General features: G+C 39.4%; 1 protein-coding gene across 2 annotated transcripts in view; it reads right to left on the bottom strand.

The window, feature by feature from the left end:
- The window catches only part of atad2b (ATPase family AAA domain containing 2B), a 65,488-nt gene that overhangs the window by 9,350 nt on the left and 32,120 nt on the right, over window positions 1–24,018 (bottom strand). For both annotated transcript variants that reach the window (XM_051408177.1, XM_051408178.1), the window contains exons 25-26: window positions 10,932–11,663; window positions 9,585–9,715 (exon numbers count right to left, since the gene is read on the bottom strand). In XM_051408177.1, the coding sequence (XP_051264137.1) occupies window positions 9,585–9,715; window positions 10,932–11,663 (863 nt within the window). The remainder of the gene's footprint in view (window positions 1–9,584; window positions 9,716–10,931; window positions 11,664–24,018) is intronic.

The raw sequence follows: 24,018 nt of genomic DNA, 5'->3' as shown, positions 1-24,018 counted from the left end.
GCCCCCCACTGAACAGCTGTAAGAGAGTGAAATGACAGGTAAGACATTAGCTACTCCTACCGCAATAAACACATTTTTCTACACTGATTTTTCAACATTAATGATGCCATATCTACATAGATATTTGAAGGTTTTGCATTTTGAATTTACACATATAAATATAATAATAATAATCCTAATAATGAGGGGAAAAAAAGAAAACCCTTCAAATCTCTCAAGTTCTATCACTGAAAAAAGTTTCATTTTCCATACTTTGCCAGCTTGACTTCCACTAGGTGCTTATCATACTGAACTCAATAGCCTGGAAACATGACTTTGAGGAGATAATACCTTTCAAGTATTCACACTTGCATAACTTAATCTGGCAGTGTAGGAGGATTCAACGGTAATATGCATTTGACATAAAAATCTCCACCTGGCCAATCTAATAACTATAGGTCCCTTGACAAATAAAGTGTGCATACAGAAGCTAAGACCACTAAGAATTTCCAATATTCAGAATTCATGCAAAGTGATAATGATCATCACAGCTGCCTTCAAAAGGTGCTGTCAGCTTCTGTACATTGAGCATATTTCATTGGATTTTTTTCCCCCTGCTTTTCAAACAGTAACTCTGGTCTAACATCAAGGGAGTTCTCAGGTTTCAACCCAGCCATGAGAACTCATAAAGGAGTACAAAATGGAGCACATCACGGCGAGATGCCGATTTTAACAACACACGCATAAAAGCTTTAATTAGCATCATTACAACTCATCTCACACATGTGTAATAATGTGAAATTCTCTGTAAGACACTGCTGCTTCCTTTCATCCAGCTGTCACTGCATTTCTGTCAATTTTTCATTATGTATCCCCTCTCTTGCTTTAAGTGCATTTCTCTCCTTTATAGTGCACCTTCTCTCCTTTATAGTGCACCTTCTCTCCTTTATAGTGCATCTTCTCACCTCTCGTCTAGTTGTTTCAATGTTTCAGAAAGGCTGTCCTTGCGTCCTCGTCAACCCCCATTTTTTCAGACACCTTTCCCTCTTAGCTTCCAGTGCATTTGTCTTTTGCTCCTTGTTCCCTTTCTTTTCACCCCCTCAATTTATTCTCCTCTTACTGTTAGCCAACTGATTGCAGCAATGTACTTCCCAACCTCTGTCTGCTTGATCAGGACGTGTGTGACAGTGTGGGGTAAATGGTGTGAGTGTGTCTTACACGGGCTCAGTGATTGAGTGAGCTCACCGCACACAAAAGGGCAGTAATCCCATGCGTTAAAGACTGCTACTGACATGGACCATTTAACCTACCCCCCCTCTACACTCCCTGTTCCATCTTCCCCTCCCCATCTTTACTCACATCCCTTTCTTTACTTACATCTTTATCCATCCCCATGCTTCTTAAGACCCCAGGTAGAGCTAAGAAGGCTTGGGACGGCTGTGGCTTTAGGGAACAAAGCTTATAATGGCATATGGAGTTATATTAGTGCCAAAATTCTGCTTCTGAAAGAGGATTTGATCATGAAGAACGTGTTGTTGCATGTTTTAATTTCCGGGATTTATTGTAACACAATGACTAATTAATAATGGGTTTATGTTTACGTCTGATCATTTGTGCACAATTATAGTATTGAAATTGCTTTCACCAAATCCTGTGCTAATGGAGAACAATATGGCAAAACATTCATGAATAGTGAGAAAATATAAGTGGAATAAACCAGAAGTGATTCATGCAAATGCATTCAGGCTGGGAACCAACACAATCACACAATCTTGCAGCTCTGGTATTTAACCTTGACCTACAGTAGGAACCAGATGACATGTCAATTCTACCTAATGCGTTGCCAATATTTCTCATATTCCTCGTGCCCTCCTATAGGCCAGGCTAAGATCACATGGAGAAAATAAAACCACCACTAGGTCTAGCGCACTACATTTATCAAACTAAAGGTCTCAGATTTGGGTGCCGTGTCTTGATTTGAAATACCTCAGTCTATATAGATTCTGTGTGTTACAAGGCACATATTGATGAATGTCACCAGTGAAATTTAACACCATTTTCAAGCTGCACTAGTTGCCCACTTTGCCCACACCGTGGGTACACATGTACATTACTGCAGCAATGTGGGAATCTCAATCATTTTCCATTGGGGTTAAGTTGCTCTTTAAACATAATTAGTAAAATGTCATGGTTAACTCATCCCACAGTGCCATAGTCTTCCAAAACAAAACAAAAAAACAACCTAATGTTGCTATTAAGTAATCACAACATGTTGATGGTAATATAGTTTGATGACTATAAATGTTAGTTATAAATGTTGCTGTGGAGCATTGAATTTATCATCATTCAGTACTTTACCTTTGCTAAATCCAAAATCTTTTTAAACAAACAACCTGTAAACAGTCATTTATATATAGACCGGAGGTAATTGTGATATAGTAGAGGGTTTTCCTCTTTGATTACTGAAGGATGCTTCACTAGCTGTGTGTGTGTGTGTGTGTGTGTGTGTGTGTGTGTGTGTGTGTGTGTGTGTATGTATGAAGAGCCATCCTCATTGCTGAGTGAGAAAAAAGGGTTACCAAGCAGTGAGGGAAAAAAAACAAGGATTTGAAGCCCAACAGTCACTGTCACCAGGGACACTATTAAGCCTCCAATATCTGCCTCTAAGAGAACAATTCACCCCTTTCTTCCTGTTTTAACTTACTTTTTTTTCAACTAGTAAAAGAATGAATTATAAATGATTCTGGTTTTCTTGTTACCATGAATACCATGAATGCGTTTAGTGAGGGCTGACGGTGGATGTGGCATTAGTGGATGGTGATTTGCTGGGGGAAAATCCAGTTACAGTGGCACTTAATGTGGCTTACAGGGTACTCGGTCACACAGGTAATGCAATATAGATAGTGTTATAAGGGTCAGGGACAATCATGACAAATCATATTACCATGGTCTCAGCCCATTAAAATGAAATGGTCATCCCTTTCGGGCTGGGCATGTAAAAGCCCTGCTGGGGTTACCGACTCATCTTAAATATGCAATGGTTGGCTTTACTTCTAACATCAAATCACTGGCATAGTCCCAGCCATCTGATAGCCTTGCATATTATAAGGAAAGGTCCTTTGTGCAAGATTTATATTAAACTACATGAGTTAATATATTAAATATAAACTTAAATATATAAACTTAAAAGTCCAGTGTTTTTTTTTAGGAGGATCTACTTTAGAATGAGTCGTTTTTATCTACAGAGGGAGTGGGTCAGATTGTACAGAATCCACCGTGTTGAATTAGCATGTTTCTACAGTAGCCCAGAACGGACAAACCAAACATTGCATCTAGATATGGTCTTCCGCATTTATTGCTAGTTCCACAGCTTGGAACAGGAGGGTGAGGGTAGGGTGTTGCAATAAGCAACTACAACGCTAGATACCAATAAATCCTACACCCTGCTCCTTTATTTCACCGTACCAACTGTATTACTTGTTTACTTACAGTACATACATTTATTTTTGTACATACATTAATGCCTCAGTGCATTTTGATATCTATGTCATGCTAAATCTAGATGGCACCAGATTTAATCAGTGACTCAGACATTCACATTATCAAAATAGCTGTATTTGCCAGTAAGTAAAGACAATTACTAAAATAAATAGTTACCATGGTCACTTTAGGACAAAGATCAATAAAGGAATTATTAGTATAGATCTTACATATTCAAGGACAGTCTCCTGGACAGGGTATCAATTCAACCAGGACAAGGTCATAACCTAGAATAGTCACTTCAGGTTTAATAAGTAGCTTTCCTTAACAGTTCTTAAATTTAGTTTCTTATTGATTATGGACATAATACTTTCTTGCAATGATAGAGAAACAACAACAAAACAAAAAAAACTAACGGACTGGTGTCCATTTTGTTTACATTATGTGTTATCAATAACTTAAGCACTAGCCTCAGATGAGGCCTGACGATGTAAAACACAGGGGCAATATCTGACAGTTCCTGACTAAGCCCAAGCTGTCTGAGAAGACATACTTCGACTTCGGCTTGAAATTATATTAAAATGAATAATCTTACAATATGTATCGCAACACTACCACACACAAACCCTCAACATTATTTCAGGAATTTGGTTTTTGCTTGACATATATTGCATACATTATTTTTCCTTCTAGATTCTGTTTGCTGTCTGCTTACATATGTGGATAACAAGATTTTTGTATCAGTTTAAAATGCGTATTGAGGTGATATTATCTTCTACAAGCCTGTGTTTAAATCTCACCTGCACAATTTGCTTCTTTTCTCTTAAATGAAATAAAATCAAATCTGGCAAATGTACGCTAAATCTCAGTGCTACATTTCCGCACGCACTTCCTACTACTGGTTCCCATAAAGCAGCGTCTTCTCTTCCAGCATTTACATTACTGCAGAACATTAAACATAATGTCATACATAGTTACCATTACTTAATGTAACAGACTGAAGTAGGCCACATACTGACCAAGTCTTATCTTAAACATTCTGGCATTACCCGTCCACTTCACATTATCGATGTAATTGTGTGGTATTAAATCCTGCTCTGCCTTCACGGCATTGTGTAGCTTTGTCAGCAAAGTGATTTTTGTAATAACCCATTAAGCCAAATCAACACCAAATATTGGAGAATGAAATGCATCATTGTCGGATTGTGTCACGCCATCTGGTCGGACAGCATCTGATCCCTCATAATTCCCTCCTGATTGCCACTCAAGGCCAATGTAAGAATAATGAATAATAAGATGTAAAAATTATGAGGTACTCTTCGGTTTTCAGTGACAGGCTTTGGGGAGAAAAGGATTTTAAAGAATAGAGAAGATATTCAGTAAAGAAAAAAGTTGAGTATGAGAAAAATAAGACATTTGGTAAGTAGGGTACAGGAAAGAATTTTAATATTTTATAGATTTAAGACAGCAGAGATCCAATATCTCCAGGTAATAAAGGAGGAGAAACTCTGACTGCACTGACTTTACACAAATAACCCCAAACACGCCTCCACAGACCCCTGATGCAGAGATGTTTTTTAAATAAATGCACTGAAGGCAAAACCACACGCAAGCAGATGAATATAGAAAAAAAAATTAGGATCAGGTCAAGGTTATGGAAAGGACAAGTTATCGACCAGTTATGGTTAAACTTAGGGTAAACCTCAGGGGAAATAAAGGTTAATCAATGCAATGTCCTTTAAATGTCTGCAACCGATGTGTGTGTTTGTGTGTGTATTGGGGAGGGAAGGGTGTTACAGTAAAAACATGCTGAGCAAGTACTAAGCATGTCAGATGGTCCATTATGTATTATGAGAATATGTTTTCAGAATATACAAACAAGGAAAGCCTAGATGCATCTAAATAAGCACTGTTGCTTAAAGCTGTACAGTACATTTCTGTCATTAAAGCATTTTAAGCAGTCACGTAACAAAATATATTAAAATATATGAACATCTATACTCATTATATCGAGTGTGTAGTTTGATTGGTAATAGCAATAGCAAATGTAAGACACTAACTGGCCAGAGAGCAATGTTAGCTGATATTTCCAATCTGTCATCCACAGTTATGTTGCTTTTTTTTTTTAATGTTACCCATACTTGGATTCCCACCTTGGCTATTACCTACAAAATGTAATAGCATCCTAATAATATTATATTCCCTTCCAGCTGCTACAGCAGGTTTCCACCAACCAACATTTTTTTGCTTCCAGTGGTGAACAAATACTGCTGGCTACAATTATACTTGCCAGGATTGACAAAAGCAAAGCCAAGCATTTAAAAAGTAATTTTTGTGTATTGTATAGTTAATCATGAGTACAAACCTTTAGCTTATATAAGCCAAGGGTTGAATGGGATGCATGAGGTGTGAGCTCTGTATTAAGGCATAATAAATCACCAGAAAGGGCTTGGCAAGAGGGCAAACTACTACAAAATATGAATAAAAATACAAGAGACTTGTATGTTTATGTTGTGTGAACTACTGACACGACTGGCTCACACATGCATGGCCAAGAGGCATAGCTATGCAAGTGCAATTACATGCAAATAGCCACACTGTCAAAGCCATCAGTTGGAATGAATGAAAATAAAAGAAGCACTCCAAACGCTATCTGTTTTTATTGACAATCAAAGGCTGGTCCAGCACTACTATTAAGCTGTTGTCTTTTGTATGATGGCTACTTCGCCAGAGGGCCCCCCGCTGTTATTAGTACTAAAAATGAAGGAAGATGAAAAAAAATGAAATGGGGCCACTTCTGTTGACAGGCTTCTCTATAACAGGAAATCCTGACATGTTGTAATAGCTAAGCATCAAGCCAAAAGACTCCATACTGTGCCAGCAACTAGAAACACTAGCTCTTTCTAGGCAGCTGCTAAAGAAAACAGCAGAGCAAACGATAATCTATGTGTTCTTGGTAAGATGGAGGAAAAATAGCTGGGCCAGATTGGATTTCTTGTTACTGAATTCTCATCTGCAATCGTCAGCAGCACTTCTTCCAGTCCATCTGTGGACAAGTGTCTGATTACTGATGAAAGAAAACAGCTGACTATAAGAGACATTTTGGAGTAGTAAGAGAAACATGCCTCAGGACCTATTTATTCACGCTGAGGAATTCATTTTGATCCAGACAGCATCAAGCATCATTTCAGTAAAACTGGCAATGAGAGAACTTGATTTTACTAAGTGAATCAAAGCAAATAACTGTGCCATGGCTCTGAAAGGCGGGATGCGAATACTGAAATAATACCACCCCTGTCCTACAGGCTTTTGAGAGTAGGGTCTATGCACAAACTCATAACACTGATGGTATTTAATTCCAGAGAGATTTCAGAGCCTCTTCCGTCAAGTTAAAAGTCAGAAATAATGAGCCCTCTACAATCAATGAATACGACTGAAGGAAGAGAGAAAGAGAGAAGGAACAGTACACCACTCACTGTGGGCCCTAATACACATCAGGCAGCATGCCAGTCCTAGCCCTGCCAGCAAATATCTGCTTAAATGGTGACTCTCATCCTGCGCACCGGATATTCAATTTGTTCCGTAAGCCGGGGATGAAAAAGCAATTATTCACAGTCCCCTCTTTTCACGATCTGTTTCTTTAAGATATCGCCCTTCTTCCCCCTACTAACAAATAAACCTCCAGATTAGTTCTGTGTGTGGCTGTTAATAGGGGCAGCCAGTTGAAGCACTAGGATCAGGTCAACTAAAAAGCCTGTCAATCAGTCTGAAAGATGGAGTCAGGTTCGGCAAGACAAGATAGGTGCCCCCACCATCCCCATCATGCCCAGGGGACATGGGTAAAAGCTACTAGATAATGGCTTGATAGCTGGATGTCACTTCAGAGCATGGGGGAAAGAAGTAAGCGCATGTCAGAACACTTCTTTTACATCAATTACACTACACAGAGTGCCCTAAAACCAAGCACTCCCCCACACCCCCACCCGATCAGTGAGAAGTGCTGTCAGGGGAACCCACTGAGCCAAGGCTCCAATTTATACTTGGGGTATTAGGTGCGACCCTAGCGTGACTGTGCAAAGTACATCGGAGCTGCTTCACATGCTCTCTGTTACTTGAACACATCCTGGGACAAGTTGGCGGCTCTAGTGAGGCAGAGAGAAGCTCATGTTTGAGTCATAACCTTGTTTCCTTCAAAATGTTGTAGGAACAACACCTGTTGATTGAGAGATGTGAAAATGGTCTGCCACTGTAATTGGCTCCCTCCATGTTCACAGAGCAGGACACAAAATTGATAGTTGAAAAACGAAAAGGGGAGAGACCGTGGCATGACCACTGGGTGAATGGAAAAGAGGGATAAGCCTCAGATGTTAGAGTTATCCATCTGAGAAGGGCAGTGTGACAGCATCAGCTCCACACTTGAGGAAGCTTAAGGCTGGTTACCCATGATTGAGTTTCCCCATCCTCCATACCTTCAGTCCCAATGTATGTGCTTCCTTCAAGGCCTCATTCAAATAATGGCAGACTTCTAATTATCCAGATAACTGATTCTGTTGAACCTATTCTATGTTTGAAAGCTACTGAAAGGATGGAGGACAAAGGGATGGATTAATGGTGGTGGATGTGACTGGGCATGCCTGCAAGAAAATGGGGGAACGGGTCTAGCTAACTGCTGGCTTACTAAAGATAACATGAATGGTTAGCCTTCAAAAGGGACCAGGGCTAAGCAGTAGTATGATCGTCAGTGCTATTTTAAAACCATTCTAACCGAAGGACACAAACCAGCTCTTTCCCTCTGCAGCTTTTTGCATATTAATGTCTCCACACAAAAAGTGATTCAACAGTCCATAGGATGCAATAAGTGACCAATTTAGTGTATAGAAATGAACAACAGCTGTTTCTTTTACAAAAGGGAGGAGAAAACACTCGAAAAACCCTTGAACCACACTGCCAGCAACATTTAAACAAACACCGTATGAACTTAAATAAGACAAAAAACAAAAGCATATTGGTAGCATTTTCAGATTATAGCTCATCTTTTCCATAATCACAGTCTAATTAGTCAGTTGCAAAATGTGACAGTTTGCCACAGCTGGCTCTGTTTGAACTAATAAGTTTTTATTTCAGCACTTTCTCATTTACTTGTGGGATGTTGGGGCTGTTTATGTTGCAGAAAAATATCAACCCTCTCTTAATAGCCATAGTACTTTATAAATAAAGAACAAAAAGTGAATTTGGATTAATATTGGGTTACACTGTAACTTCTGAGTTTTCTGTATCCAAGATTGTCTTTATCCACATAATTCCTTCTTATTCATTTTATATTTTGTATCACTTAAAATTTAACAGATATAACATTTGCTGCAACACGTCAACACTGATTCCTAGCTGCTGAAATAACTACGTCAAGTGATCCCGATAATAATAAATGACCATGGACATTTTGTTGGACCTTGTTTTCTGTTTAAGAATGTTCGTCTTCCTGTTACCAGATCATTGCTTTGATACAGATCACAGTACCTGTTAAATCTCCAATCAACAGTCAGTGCACAATGCCAAATCGCCCCAGCTGTTACATCCTTCATGGTCTGAATTAGAATGATGACCATGTAGAATCAAGCAAGATGGTGATGGACACACACTGGGGTTTTAAAAAGCTAAAATCTTTGTGGGTTGAAAGAGGTTAGATAATGTTTCTGCGCTAGAGTGGCTATGAAGGTCTTTCTTAACCTGTTTGAGCACCAACAGCAGCCATTGTGTCCTTTTGCATTTTTAAATTAAAATCCTGATCATGTCAACAACTGCGGTCATAACAGAAGAAAGCTACAAATGAGAAGACATGTGGCAGATGGAACAACGATCAGGTTGAAATCAAACACCATTTGAAAGGGAATTTGTATATAATCTGCCATTTATCACTGTGTGAAGAAGTCAGTTTTTGGATTTATGGACTGCACTTTGTGTAACAAACTTCTATTACACAGTGCTACAGTCCTGCCATAGGATAAAGGATTTACACTGAATAAATAAATAATTAGTGACAATTTCAGATTCAAATAAACTAAAATAGAAATTATTTAAACTATTTACACTTTGATACAAAATAAGTGAGTTATAGAAAGATTTACCAAAAGTTGCTGGTGGTCAACCACTACTGGAGGATGGGGAGGGACAGGTTGTGGCTCGTCCTCTGTCCTCTCAGCAGACCCCTTCAGCTGCTCTGATGGGCTCCTCTTGCATTTCCTGGCTTTGGAACACCCTAATAAATGGATTATTGATGGAAGAAGCGTTAACAATGAGGGTTATAACAAATTAATGCAATGCAATAGCAATCAAAAACAACCTAATATGAATGGGTGATATAAATTTGAGACATCTTTTGGTTTTTGTCATAAACCACTGAAAAGCACAACTGAAGAAGTCTTCGAAGAAAAATCCAACTGCCATGGCTACAAGATTAATGCAATACTACAGTTTGGGAAGAAAATATATTTGAAGCTACTAGCAGCTACTGAGGGCACAATATTTCACATCTGGTCTCTTTCCTGTCCATTTATAACTGTGCTCAAGAAACACTTTGATGGAAACAAAAGACCTGGCTCAGCTTGTAATGAGAGTGGGGGCGGAGCAGCAGAGTTCTCTGTTGTTTGAGGAGCCACAGTTTGTTTGTGTTCTGTTGTCTGATCGTGCCATCCTCCATATTCTAGCACCATTACCTCAGCCTTCCAGCTGGCCTCTACTCACAACAAGCCAGACCACATGCCTGTAATTAAAAACAAACTTATTGGCTTATCCCTGATTCAAATACTACTCACGAATACAAAGGGCATAATGGCCCTGGTCAAAGGGAAAAAGATATATGGCAGTCAGAGATGGGGGGGAAAGCCAGCCAACATTGTGAGTCTTTTATAGACAAATAAATAAATAAAATTCAGGATACTTATTAGAAGGTGTGCAGTGTCTACAAAGGCACACATAATTTCAAGCCCCCTGGGTTTCTCTATTGAAATATACTGTCTGCTACGCCAGAAGAAAGCATTTTTATTCTCTGTATGACTTATGTTGCATTATTCATGACCTCTATATTTCAAAAGCTAAACCGAGTGTAAATCAGAAGAGCTGGATAATGATCAAAAAAGTAATTCATCATAATTAAGTGGTGGGAAAAACACTGACTCCCTGTGTAAAAAATTAACAGATTTTAACTTGCCTAATTGCTTATGTACTGTAAAGATCATATGATTTGTACATAACTTGAAGAGATCAAAATGAGTAGCTGAAAACATACATCTTTCTTAAAAGCTCCCTTCAGATGCCAAAAACTATATCTACCTGACTGATAGCTTGTCAAAAGCAATAGATGGGCATTAAAAACATACAACATGCAGAGACATACAACTTCAAATAGAGGGAGAAAAAGCTCCCTGTTCTAATTAACCAATTGTGCTACTACAGTTTGAAGTCTAGCTTTATACCTTCTTTATCTTGATCTTCCTCAACATTTTCTGTTACTGCCCCCCCATCCTGGGGAGGGTGCTCCTGAGTTGGTTCGCTCTCATTTTTGTCTTTGTGCTCTTCTTCTTCTGGATTATTAGAGTCCTCCGCCATACTCTGAGGACTCATTTTCTCAGCCACACTGCTCTTCTTGAGGCTCTGTGAGTCCAGGCTGTCCATTGACTCATTTCCATTCACACAGTCCGCTTGTGATACTAGGAGACCCTCTATGTGCTTAGGCTGGGCCTCAGCATCTGAAGACTCGGACGTTTCAATCAAAGGCTGGAAGTCAGCCGGCTTGTCCTGGCTATCCCCATCTACCTTGGGTTGAGAAGTGCCACCAAGGCAACGCAGCTCAGTGTGTTTCTCTGTGTTTTCAGACTCTGCCTCTTTGGCTGTGGGCTCCTCTTCCTTAGGCGTTGGCTCTTCTCGGGCTTCACTGGCATCTGGGGGTTCAGCAGGAGCTGCAACAGGGGGCTCATTGGAGCTCTCCTCCTCTGTGGAGGGGACATGGGGATGATGGCCATTGGGCTGGGGACCCATGGTATCACAGGATGATTCCTCATCTTGCGTCGAGTCACCGGGCCCTGCAGCTTCCACTTCTGCCTCGGGCTCCTCCTCCTCCTCTTCTGTTCCTTTCTTATAGTTCTTCTTCTTACGAATGATGCCCCGCCCCCAAGATGGCCGCCGCCGAATCTTCCGCTTTATATGATCTATGGACAGAGAGAAAAGAGGGAGAGAGAGAGATAAGGAGGAAACATTACTTATGCAAACAAGCACTAAACATTCACAAAACCTCTGCATAATGAAGATAGATGGATAACAGCACTGTATCAATGTAGCCATTTACAAGAGGATAATACAAGGCAATGCAAAAAATACAAAACTTTCTGATATTGAAAGCAATCCAGGATTTCAAGCCTGCAGACAAAGTATATTTTCTCTCACTATTCCCTCTTGAAATGTTACTGTGGATTATAGTATCATAGGGTAGCTTGCAAGTTGACTGTATCTAAATTTGGTCATTTGGCCTTCCTCAAAGAGTAACAAGCAGTGGGTGACAAGGATTTCAAGACAGGCAGACAGAGACAGCAGCCCTGCTACATCATAGATGTAGGACACTAATGGTAACAGATGGTGTTTGGGGTTTTAAGAGGAAGGGGGAAATCTAAAGCCTGTTCTCTGAGAGTGCAGTAAAAGTGTCACAGTAAGCAAGCAAGAATGCTAAATGCAGCGGAACTTCAAGGCATTTGCCTTCATTTACTGCTTTTCCCAAGCAGACACTGAGCTTAGCTACAGACCAGAGCTACAAAGTCAGAGAGAGGAGCAGAAACAGAAAGAGAGTGTGAAATACAAAACACAGTGACCACCACAAGTCAGTTTCCTGGGGACACAAGCTTTTGAACCTGACAATGAGTGGCATTCCCATGACCCGTCAGTGAGCATATCCTAACCCCAAAGAAACCCTTTGGGGTCTTGGCACCAAAAGACCTTCAGAGTTTAAAATCATCAGTTGAGTCACATCAGACAGCTTTTGGCACTCCATAACACCAGGATAAAAACAGTAATCCTTTCATAAAATAACTATCTCAAAAAGGGGGAAAAAATGAGGTAACTTAAACGGTCCCACATTTGTATGTATGTGTGTGTGTAAATGAGCTTAGATGTGGATATGGACCCTAGATCACAATGGACTCATTAAAATACATAAAGTCCTAGCCATTATAATTCCGTCAAGGGCCACTGGAATGATCCAAATCTACCAAAGTGGAATCTTATTCAAAATCACTAACATTTGACAACCTGGTTTTCACAATGGAAATCAGTTATTTTTCTAACTTTTTGGTGTTGTGCTTGAGATTTTCGATTAATATGTATGTATTTGTCGCAGTGTTTGACAAGGACTATATATGGAAATGTCAAATTTAAATCAAATCAAAGGACTAAATGGTCTACATTATGTTATTCATCAGAGAATATGATATAATATATACTCCCTATATGCTTTGAGCAAAGCTTTTGCCTTAATACTACAGGTCTCCATTGTATAATTTGCGTCTGCATCACATTCCCCACATGAATAGGCAAACTGACAAGAAATCATCATAATGCATAGATTGCCTGTCAATTCTGTCGTCCCCCCCCTTTTGTGCTTTTGAACACTGTACTGCATCAGAGTAAGGTAGAAAATTAAACCCTATGCTAAGTACTTGTTCACAATAGTGATGGAACAGGGAACAAACACAGATCACACTGACTAAAAGTTAGATTTTGTCTCCAAAAACACAACAAAAAAGGGGATAATTAGTCTACCAGTGCTTGCTGATGGGCTCAGGTCCCTCCTCTTTAGGAACAGTGTTCTCTAGTGACCCTCTTAATGACCAGCCACGCATTTGCTGTCAGCCACAGCCAGCACACTAGACAACCCAGAGGGGAATGGAGTACACTTGGTGCCAGCTAATGCTGTAAAATTATTGCAAAACCCACAATTTACATATGTTTATGCAGTGGCTACATTTGGGCTTATGCACACTTTTAAGGAAAAGGACTTACTGAAAGCACTTTAAATAAACAATATATGAATCCATATCTAAGAAGGACTACAAAACTATGTACAGTCTTTGTCAACTGCCTTCCAGGGTACCAAAGCATCGAGCACTATAACTTTGCTTATATTCCCATGGGCATGTGCTGAAGTGCTGCCTTGAAATTTTCACTCTCATTTTATAATACATCAAGTGTTCAAGCATTACTCTGGCTACGCATGTCATCACGCTAGGAGACTAATGGATTATCTTCAAAACAGAGCTTCTACTGGTCTGCATGCACAAGTCAATAACAGCACAGCAATGATAAGGTGTACCTGTCTTCCACAAATATCTACACCGATTTAGAACACTTAAAAACAACAGGAGAGGAACTGGGCAGTATTCCCTGTAGAGGAAGCCACCAAAGCTGGAGGTTCAAAGAGACAACGAGACACTACCCATGCTGCCAAGGCATGCAGCAGTGATCGGCAGCCTGTTCACTGGCCATCATGCCCAGTTTGTCATAGAGCCTCTCTCAAGTGGGTACAGGGGCTGCTTGGCAGAGTGAGTTTTAAGGTGGCATGCGGCTTTGGTTTTTGGTTCCTCCTGATCTGATCTGGAAGGAGGAGACAGCTGTAGGGTAAGCTATGGAACAGGCAGAGATCCCGTCTTCTTCGGGCATGACTGGCACATGGGATAGTTGCTCTGTTCTAAGTGGGGGACCAGAGATGGAGAAAGAGAGCAAGAACAAAGATGAAGAAAACCTGCCAGGCATCTTGGATATTTCTGAATGCTGGCATCCCATCAATAATGCTTCTTTATGTGTATGAACGTGTCTCTTATCTTCTCAGAATGTTCAGTTTTGACCAAATTGTCACCTTGCAATATCCAGCGATTATTCATAGCTTGGCTATTTTCAAATTCAGAATATTACTTTTCTGCTCCATGTTTTATATTTGTTTTTATATATAGCCTGTTTTTTTTAATCAAACCCAGCCAAGTAAATGCAAACTTCAGCATGGTTATTCTAAAAAGAACATAATAAAAAAGAAGCATGGTGGCTAATTTTCTGCTGACCCCTATTTTCCTTTTAACCCGCTCTGGATATGTACTTTCCACTTTCTTTCTTTTTTTCCTATCAGACACACAAACAAACCAAAACAAACAATCCACAACTCAGTGAAAGAGGTCTCGATGGGGTCAGCTATCACCATCAGAGCTATGAAGCATGCTCCTATGGGAGGAAAAGGTGAGACAGAATGGCAGCAAATGACTCGTCATAGTCAGCTCTTAAATAATGCATGAAAATTGTTAGAGCATGAACAGTCAACCACAGAGGGGAGATATGCACATGGGGGATGGAACGGAGGAAGAAGGAAAGGAAAAGAGAACCAGAGCACTTTGTAGTAATTAAAAGTGGCTAACCCATACAAGATTCATGCAGTGGCAGAAATATTTCAAGTTGTCATCAGACATGCTTGTCAGAACAGTGTGCATGTCGTGCACATGTGTGCCGTGCACACACAGTCGCACAGCTTTTGAGCGCAAAAAGCCCCGGGAAAAGAGTATCCAAACTGCCGTACCATCAAGTATTAAATAAATAAATCAGTCCAGTGACACTGATGGACAATTCAGCGGCATACTGTAGCAATGCCCTTGGGTGGAATTGTGAATCAGTGCCTCTGATTCACTGATTTCTTTATTTAATAATTCCTAATATTGAGTAATCAGATCACAGCTCACTGACACAAAGTCACATGCAGTGTGGAAGAGAGGAAAAAAGTAGAAAATGTTCCGCAAAATAAAATTTGGAATGAAAAACAGACAGCTTTTATACTGTTAAATGTTAGATTTTCCTTCCACAGGTATATGGCCAGGCAGATCCAGTGTCTATACAGCACAGTCAAATCAGTAAAAGCCCCAAAGCCTTGTCGGTATAATCCAGATACTCTTCTATGTACAGTTTATAGTAGGGCCATCCAAGGAAATTTTGAAGAACCCCATGCCCATAGCATTATGCAATATGGTGCAGGCTATTTGTTACTTTTATATGCTCCCAAGACACATAAGCCCATAAAGGCATAAAGTGTATCAATCTCTGATAGATTGGTATGATAGGTCTGTGGGCACAATGCCACAATACCATCAGTACTAACTCACACTGTATACCCCAAAGCTAGGTCAACAAATCTAGGAAATCACTCCAATATGCTACTGATCACTTAATCTACATTATGTAAAAGGAAAAACATCTTGGACTGATTAACCTTTAAGTTTTAAAGGGGAAGAATATTTCCTCTCTAAAAGGAGAAGTTTGACATTTTAGGAAATACACTTATTCACTTTCTTGTCAAGAGTTAGACGAAAAGAGAGATGTTACGATTCCCTTTTTCCTTCCCAATACAAATTCCCATACCTGACCTTCGGCCAACACAGAGTACATCTGCCAATATATATATATATATATATATATATATATATATATATAGATATAGAAGCCTGTATGACTGCTATCACTGTTGGCACAAAATGGCAAATGGCCCCGTTTCGGGGCTAAAACATGACATGAGTTAGGCAGTATCGGAGGACCTTTTCGATACTGGTATCAGAGCAACTCTGAAGATTGATACAGCTCTTATATCTGTACTGTAAATATGAAGCTACAGCCAGCTGGTTGGCACAGACACTGGAAACAAGAGGAAACTAGCTTGCCTGGCTTTGTCTAAAAGTAATAAAATCCACCTACAAGCACCTCAAAAGATCACTAATTAACACGTTGCATCTGATTTGTTTTACATATAACGTTTTTAGGGAGCGCTACGTGTTGTATAATTTCTCGATCAGGATCAGTAGCTTACTGGAGTCTGCTGGTTGCTAAGCAACTGGTCCCAAATGTTTTTCCTGAAATGTCAAACAGGCCTAGAGCATACAGTAAAAATATAATCTAAAATGAAAGCAACTTCCCTACCAAACAGACACACACTACACTTAACTGAAATGTAATCACCTCATTGTGACTAGCTCCCATATCTTTAGACACACACTTACAAATAGTAAATCTGACCCCAGTCCTCGTTCCTCAGTGGCAACCCACATTTTAAGATTTGGCATTTGGCTGAGGCAACAATGCTGCAGTTGTATACTGGGGACTTAGTAAGTAAACATGAAACACAGTAAAAAAGAATTAATGATGCCTCAACATTTACTGCAGTTATAGGTGTTTAAAATGATGATCCTACACATTTCCTGATATGGATTCTAACTCTCAATGATGTGAGGAACAATTAATGAAACTGCTTTGCAGTTACTGAGTGTGAAAACTAAATTCATGACACTTACAGTAATTTATGCCATCAAATGGTAAGCACCTCTCTGGATATAAACACCAGCTGAACACATTCAAAATGTAACTGTAATAACAGACCATACCCATAATACCAGTAGTCGTCATCTCATTGATCTTCAAACTTGAAACATAAAATCCACCTCAGCGGTTCAGACAACATTATTAGGTTATTAGGAAACAGACCACTGTTTAATGTTCTTTTGAAGGAAAAATAGAGGATGTAGATTTTACTGGTTAATGAGGTGTATTAATAACCTTGGAGGCTACCATTCTATGTACCTACTTTTATATCTTTTTTTTATTTGCAAGCGATGTTACACATTGCTGCTGTTTTAATCAGAGCTCATGTTTCTCTGAAAATATGAGGTCAAGACAAACTACAAGAAATTCATGGACATGTATCCACAAGAGTCAGCTAGTGTTCCCAAATGAGTCCAAATTCACACAGACACAGTCCTCTCCCACCCTGTGCAGATTATCTGTTGTTTACTAACCTACTTACCTCCTTATTGTTGAGTGTGTGTGTGTGTGTGTGTGTGTGTGTGTGTGTGTGTGTGTGTGTGTGTGTGTGTGTGTGTGTGTGTGTGTGTGTGTAGGGGCGTGGACTGTGTATTTCCATGGCAATGAACAACATTTCCCTTGCCTCCAGATAATACTTGCTCTCTAATTCTCCTCTATGAATTCACATTTAGGACACTGGGCCAAGACTGAGGTAAACGCATGCTGGGAAATATATTACAACGCTTTGGGACCAAAGGAAAACAAGTGCCAGAGAAAATATGTGAATATACAAATGTTTGTGTGTGTGTGTGTTCACATGTGTAATTTAATAACCATATTGGATTTGTGTGAGTATTAGTAGCAGCAGAGTCTAATTGATTTGAGATTCACATCAGTCACAGAACGAGGGCTATAGATCTCCGCTTAGACTTGAAGCAGAAAGGAAGGGGGACTTGCAACAAGACTCCAAATTGAAAAATATTAGACTTTCAGTGAGAAAATAGGGCATGGGACACCATGCGAGATATAAATGTGTCATTCTGGCAATATATTACTGCTATACATGTTAAAATATTGTTGTCAAAGAGAAGAATGAATTAATCATCCAACGATTAAGAAATGATTCTGTAGAGAACTTCTATATTATTGTGGTGCAACTTCAAAATCTGAGTAAAATGCTTGATAAATGACTGGGGAAATGTAACAAATGCAGATGCTTCCATAAAAGTGTACTGCCATCCTACAAACAAGCAATTACCAGTCTATCAAGCTCCATAATGTACAGTATATAAAATGCTGAGGAGGCCCTGGTCTCAACCTAATTAAACACCTATGCAACGAATCGTCCTCTTTTCTGGATATGATCATTGTGAATTGTTGCTTCCCCCCAAAGTCACTGCAACCAATAGGCTATGTGCGTGTTCATGCATATATGCAGTATAATATATGCAGTTACTTGCATGCAGACCCACTGTGTGCATGGTCGCAGGCACAATCCAGCATTCAACTCCACTTTTTGTCATCCTGGTTCATTGGAATCGACTGGACTTGGGGCTTCAATCTTGTAACATTAATGAAGTATTGATCCGCCCTTCTCTCATCACCTGCGACTGATGGGGAGGAGCTTGGGAGTTAGGACTTGTGTCACAGTCATAAAATAAACAAATACGCACCTTTTTACACTGATGGACTAGGATGCTTTCTTTTTAATCATGTTCAGCAGTTTTACAGAACTGAAATTTGTCTGCAGATCTTTCAGAGGTATTTCTTGGCAAACTTCTGCATAGGTCTACTTTTAAACATGTTCTAATAATAATAACAATCTCTTTTCTAATTGAAGTATCATCAAAATTCACATGGGGAAAGGGGTTAAATAAAAACAAGTTAAACTTTTTATTTTTTGACGCCGTCCACGATCAATTAACTTCGATTTCCCTTGCTCTCCCTCGTCTGACAATCGCAGAGAAACAAAGGGACCCAGACGTATGCCTCCTCCACATGCAGCTCACATGCTGTTGTGGAAACGGAATTGCGGGTGGAAAGTTCCGAAACGCAAGTTGTGTTGTTTAAGTAATGTTATAAAACATACTGCTGACAAAGAAAGTCAAGGCAGCAGACAGATGCAGACTGTATGCATCTGTTCCTGAATACAAGAGAGAGAGAGCATAAAGAGGTGAGAGCTGTCTCTCTTACGGCGCAGCGGTGTGCAGTAAGAGAGATGGGACCAATCTAATCCAATAGCAGTATCGGGTGCCGATACTGACGCAATCCACTAATCGGATATCAGACCGACGACACGATCCACGTACCGATCTAAATTGCACATACATGTTTTGATAAAGTATTAATGTTGTGCTATGCCGTGAGGATTAAGAGACTGACAGTGACTTGCACAAAAATGACACTGCTTTAGTTTTGCTGTGCTAAGCATTGGCAATAAGAACTTATTCTTGAAAACTATATTTTTGCCACTCTATCCCTCCCTGGGGGATTTTAGCCTTTTTTCTTCTTCTATCTGAATCATTCCACTGAGCTGTAATTAACACAGCACAAAGGCTGTATATCCCCTGCCATGCCTGTTGAACAAATTCCAATTCAATGGTTCCTGATGACTTAAACTAAATGAATAATTTAAATTTTGTCTTTAGAAATATGCCCATAAAAAATAAAAACATACCCACTCCAGGACAAAAACACAAGTCAAGAGAAGAACCCCTTCAAAAGTTAATATAATGTTGTAAATTATGGCCATGTATAAATAATGATTTCTTTATATAAATATATATATATATATATCGCTCTGTTAAACAGTTACATATAAAATTCTAAGCACAGGTGGAGGTAAAATGAAGACTATTTATCAGTCCGGCATCAAGCCCAGCTGAATTTCAAATGACTTCTATTCAGCTCAGGGGTAAAAGTCAGTTTATCTCAAGTATCAACACAGCTTTAACTTTAAATCCAATAACTTTATACATATTCGGATCTATGTCTATTCTTTGTCATTTACGTTTTTACCACAGATAATTTATGTCTTCGTTCCATTTCTAAATATCACTCCACACTGAAAGATGCAAATGAGCAGCAGCATGTGCCCCATTTGCTTTGGGAGTTTTAACCATGAAGTAAGAAAGTTTGTAAAAGAAGGGGGGGAGAGCAAACAGGAGACAACATGGGAAACACTATAGGAGACAAACAGAGCCAGAAAGGCTGTCATGGTGACACAGGCCCTCGGGGTCTCTAGGTCATGAAAGGAAGACAGCCGTTTGTTACCTGATGTGACACTTCACACTGACACTTAATGAAATGCCCAGATCAATAAATGATCCCATCCTTGCTTCTTGAAATGAAGGAGATCAGTCACTTCCCTCGGTTGCTGTGTTGCTTCATTCCTATTCCCCTCCTTCACCACCTCTCTCTCTATTTCTGTCACATAAAGGCCTACATGGCCACACCACACTGTGGTTCAAAGGAATAGTTTGAAGTTAGAGCCAATAAATGGTTAGCTTTGTGTGTGTGTGTGTGTGTGTGTGTGTGTGTGTGTGTTTTGTGTGTGTGTGTGTGTGTGTGTGTGTACATTTCACTACAATTCTACCTGTATGATTATATGTGACAGTTAAACAAAAGCTTTCTAGCAAACCATATCGTGAAAAACGTCCACATGACTTCTCATAATGGAGACTAAAAGTTATAAGTCGCAACAAAAAACATTAACTGTAATAGACAGATGAACCCAGATTCTGTATCTGCCAGCCTGCTTTACAAAATGCCAGCAATTCACTTTATTTTTACCAGATAAATTGTTGAATTTCTGAGTTATCAGACTACTTTAAACGGTGGCACTCAATGTCACTGGTTTAGAAACCAATAAGAATCACACCAGAATGGACAGCTGGTCATTGGGCAATTTGTATTGTAAAACCCTGTCACATGCATTGAAGGGCCAACTGTGTATTGACTGCATATCAATACTACTACAAAGAGGAAATACAGTCACAAGGTGGAGGAACTGAAGACATAATTCAGTCAGAGCATCCATCTTTCTCTGGCCTTCTCCTCTCTGCTACTCAGTAAATGGCCAGTGGGATGACGGTGCCTGTGGTGCCCTCTTCTCTGAAAACAGATATGCCCTAATGCACCAGCAGTTCCAAGTACTGTTGAAGATGTCAGCCTACGCACACGCGTACATACAAAGCACAGTATGAAAGCCTTCTGGGAGAAAGGTCTGTCGCCCCCAGCAAAAACATGCATACAGACGAGCTGTAAGGCAGGAGCGATGAGGTAAAGAGATGTGCACCAGTTGGCTCATTTGACTGACGTATAAGTTATCACACCCTTAGTGAAGGAGAGCATACATATCCAATGAGAACGGCCAATTGTCCAACAGCTAGCTGCTGTGTTAAATTAAAATACTAACTTTAAATACAGTGAACAAATGGGGATTTCACAATAAGACCTTTACATCAGTGTTATTGAACAATGTGAAAAAACTAGATCTTCCCCAAGGTTATACTGCATCTTCTATTCATCCTGCTTATGGGTAAAATGTATATTTCATTAGGAAACATGCATTGTGCACTGCAATGAAGAGCCCACTTATGTTTCCATATAATAAGAGTTAGAGTATTGTAGAGTAAAATGTGCTTACTAACTCCCACGTCTATTGCTGGCTGCAGTGAGTGGAGATTGTCTGCCAACACTGTGTCTGCAGTTTGTTTGTGGATACATCTTCTGTTCTTAAATTCTAACCTTGTTCTATAGTTAGAACTGACTCAACTTATGGAGCTTTGGAAATATATTAATTTAACTTCTCAAATACCTTACTAGTTAGATTACTCTGCTGACCATCTGACAAAAGCCATGATCTGGAGGCGAATCACATTCACTGTGAAGGATGGCCATCGTATGCTGTTGGAACTCTTACACTTGCTAAACTGATTAGATTAGATACAAATTAGATACCCTGCGAGTCTGTTAAGGTATTCAGGTCATCACAGCTGCATAATAGGACTCTGTAGAAAGAGATATTAAATTAAACACTGTTTACAGAGGGATTCTTTGCTCTACATAGACACTTCACTGGATGAGTTTCAAGATTCATTGGATTGGAAAATTAGGTCTCACGTCCATCACGTCACCAGCCACATGCATGATGCCATGTTGTGAGCAATTATTGGCTCAAACTAACAATTTTGTTCCTCATTTTTCATTCCCTTAAAGTTAAACATTCTGTGTCCCGATGATCATATGCTCCTCAGTGGTAATGCTAAAGCAAACATTTCCTTCTTTACATGATCATGCTGTGCTCTGTCCTCTGAAGTCTTATAATCACTAATCAAACTTGTCCAGGACTTTTGCTTCTACTACATCTATTAATCAACTTTTTAAAGTCATATTTAAGAGTTGAGACAATGGACGGCTGCTGATATGAACAGCATCAGGGAATAATGCTATGTCGTGACTGCAGATCACTGCTGCATATGAGAAACACTGCTGGGCTCGCAGATAAGGACTGAAAAGGAAAGCCCACCTTGGACTGGAATCAGGCTCAATATATATATTTTTTGTTTTGTATTTTGAGTTTCTGCACAGAAGTTTGTTTGTTTGTTCTACTAAAATATCAATGCTTCAAAAGGATCATATATCACTTGTTATCTGATAAAAATCAAAAATCCAATCCATAAGAGCAACAGTTTACATTGTTTTGTTTTCCTTGAGAACACACTTTGATCTAGGTTCGGTTATATGGTTGGCCCTCCACTAACTAATTGCAATATTCTCAGACAGTGTCTAGACTAAGGCTAATAGTAAATGAAACTGCCCCATAGTGTAGTTGGTCGACTTTGTGGTGTTGGGGGGGTTGCTATTGATTGCTCCCAGCTCTTGCTTTGGCTGGGTCAATAATTCTGCCAGATCAAAACAGGGCCTGACACCAAAATAAAGACCTGTTTTAACATTTAGTCTCAATAAAAATTTTCTTATTGAGTATGTAAATTGTGTAGCTGAAGTGAAGCAAGTCTGCTAGTTCAGGGAGGCAATTCAAGTGTTACTATGCTCTTGATCTGCTCATCTGTCAGCTGAGTTCTTGCATTCCCATTACCAACTGAATGGTCTTTCTTTCTAAGTGTCAAACTTAGTTGCTGCTGGAGCTTCCTATGCATGCCCCAAAGCTACACCCGTATACACCTGTGGGTTTTAAATGTCCAGGGAAATTGTTACGGTTTCTGTTCTGCAATAAAAAACTACCTTGGTGAAGCAGATCATGTTTGGCTGTAACTAAATTACGTGTTTATATTTATACAATTCCCATTTGTTCTCAATTAAAAACCTAAAAGGTAGTCAGGCAGGTTGTATTACATTGTTCAACAACTGTTTGCAATGTGACTAATAAAGGTTATACAAAGGATATAACACATACAAGTGATTCCAATTACTTATTATTAGTAATATTAAATGTGATAAGTGATTATCTGTATTCACACTAATGTACAAACACATTCTTCCCTTTTAAGTTAGTGGTTGTCTATTGGGAGATTTTATGAGGCAAGGGAAGTTCATATATCCAGTCTTCCCACACTTACCCTACAATTACATTTCAAAACTTTTTCATAACTTCAAAAATATCATGAATATAATAGTGTAGTGTAATACAGATCAGAGATTTGCAAATCAAATCTTTTCCGAACATTCAAACCCCAAATTTAATTCCAATGAAACTGCAAAAGTTCAGTAGTTTTTTATCATACATAATATTCTACACTAACAGGCCAACAGAGAATCAGTTCTACTGCTCAGAAAGTTTATAATGTGATACCACTCTACTACAAAAGCTCTGCAATAAATCTTTGTTTGTGAAGGTGACTGCTTTGTTTTTGTCAAGACCACCAGAGTGGTATGTTAATTTTTGATGATGAGTTTGTGGTGGGATTGCATTGGACTGCATTTGTAAGGTGCCCATGTAAGGTCTGCCTATTGAAAAGGTCTGAGAGAGAGAGAGAGAGAGAGAGAGAGAGAGAGAGAGAGAGAGAGAGAGAGAGAGAGAGAGAGAGAGAGAGAGAGAGGGCAAATTACAGCCACTTCATGGTGGCAAAACAACAAAGAGCAGAACTGGCTCACAAAACAATTGTAAGCTCTTACGGAAATTTGTCATGTTAACGCTACATGAACACAGGACTATTAGTAACTGACATGCCA

The sequence above is a fragment of the Dicentrarchus labrax genome, unplaced genomic scaffold (assembly GCF_905237075.1).
Source record: "Dicentrarchus labrax unplaced genomic scaffold, dlabrax2021, whole genome shotgun sequence".
Classification (NCBI taxonomy): Eukaryota; Metazoa; Chordata; class Actinopteri; family Moronidae; genus Dicentrarchus; species Dicentrarchus labrax.
The sequence above is the reverse complement of the archived record's forward strand: the minus strand, read 5'-3'. Positions and strand labels throughout refer to the sequence as shown.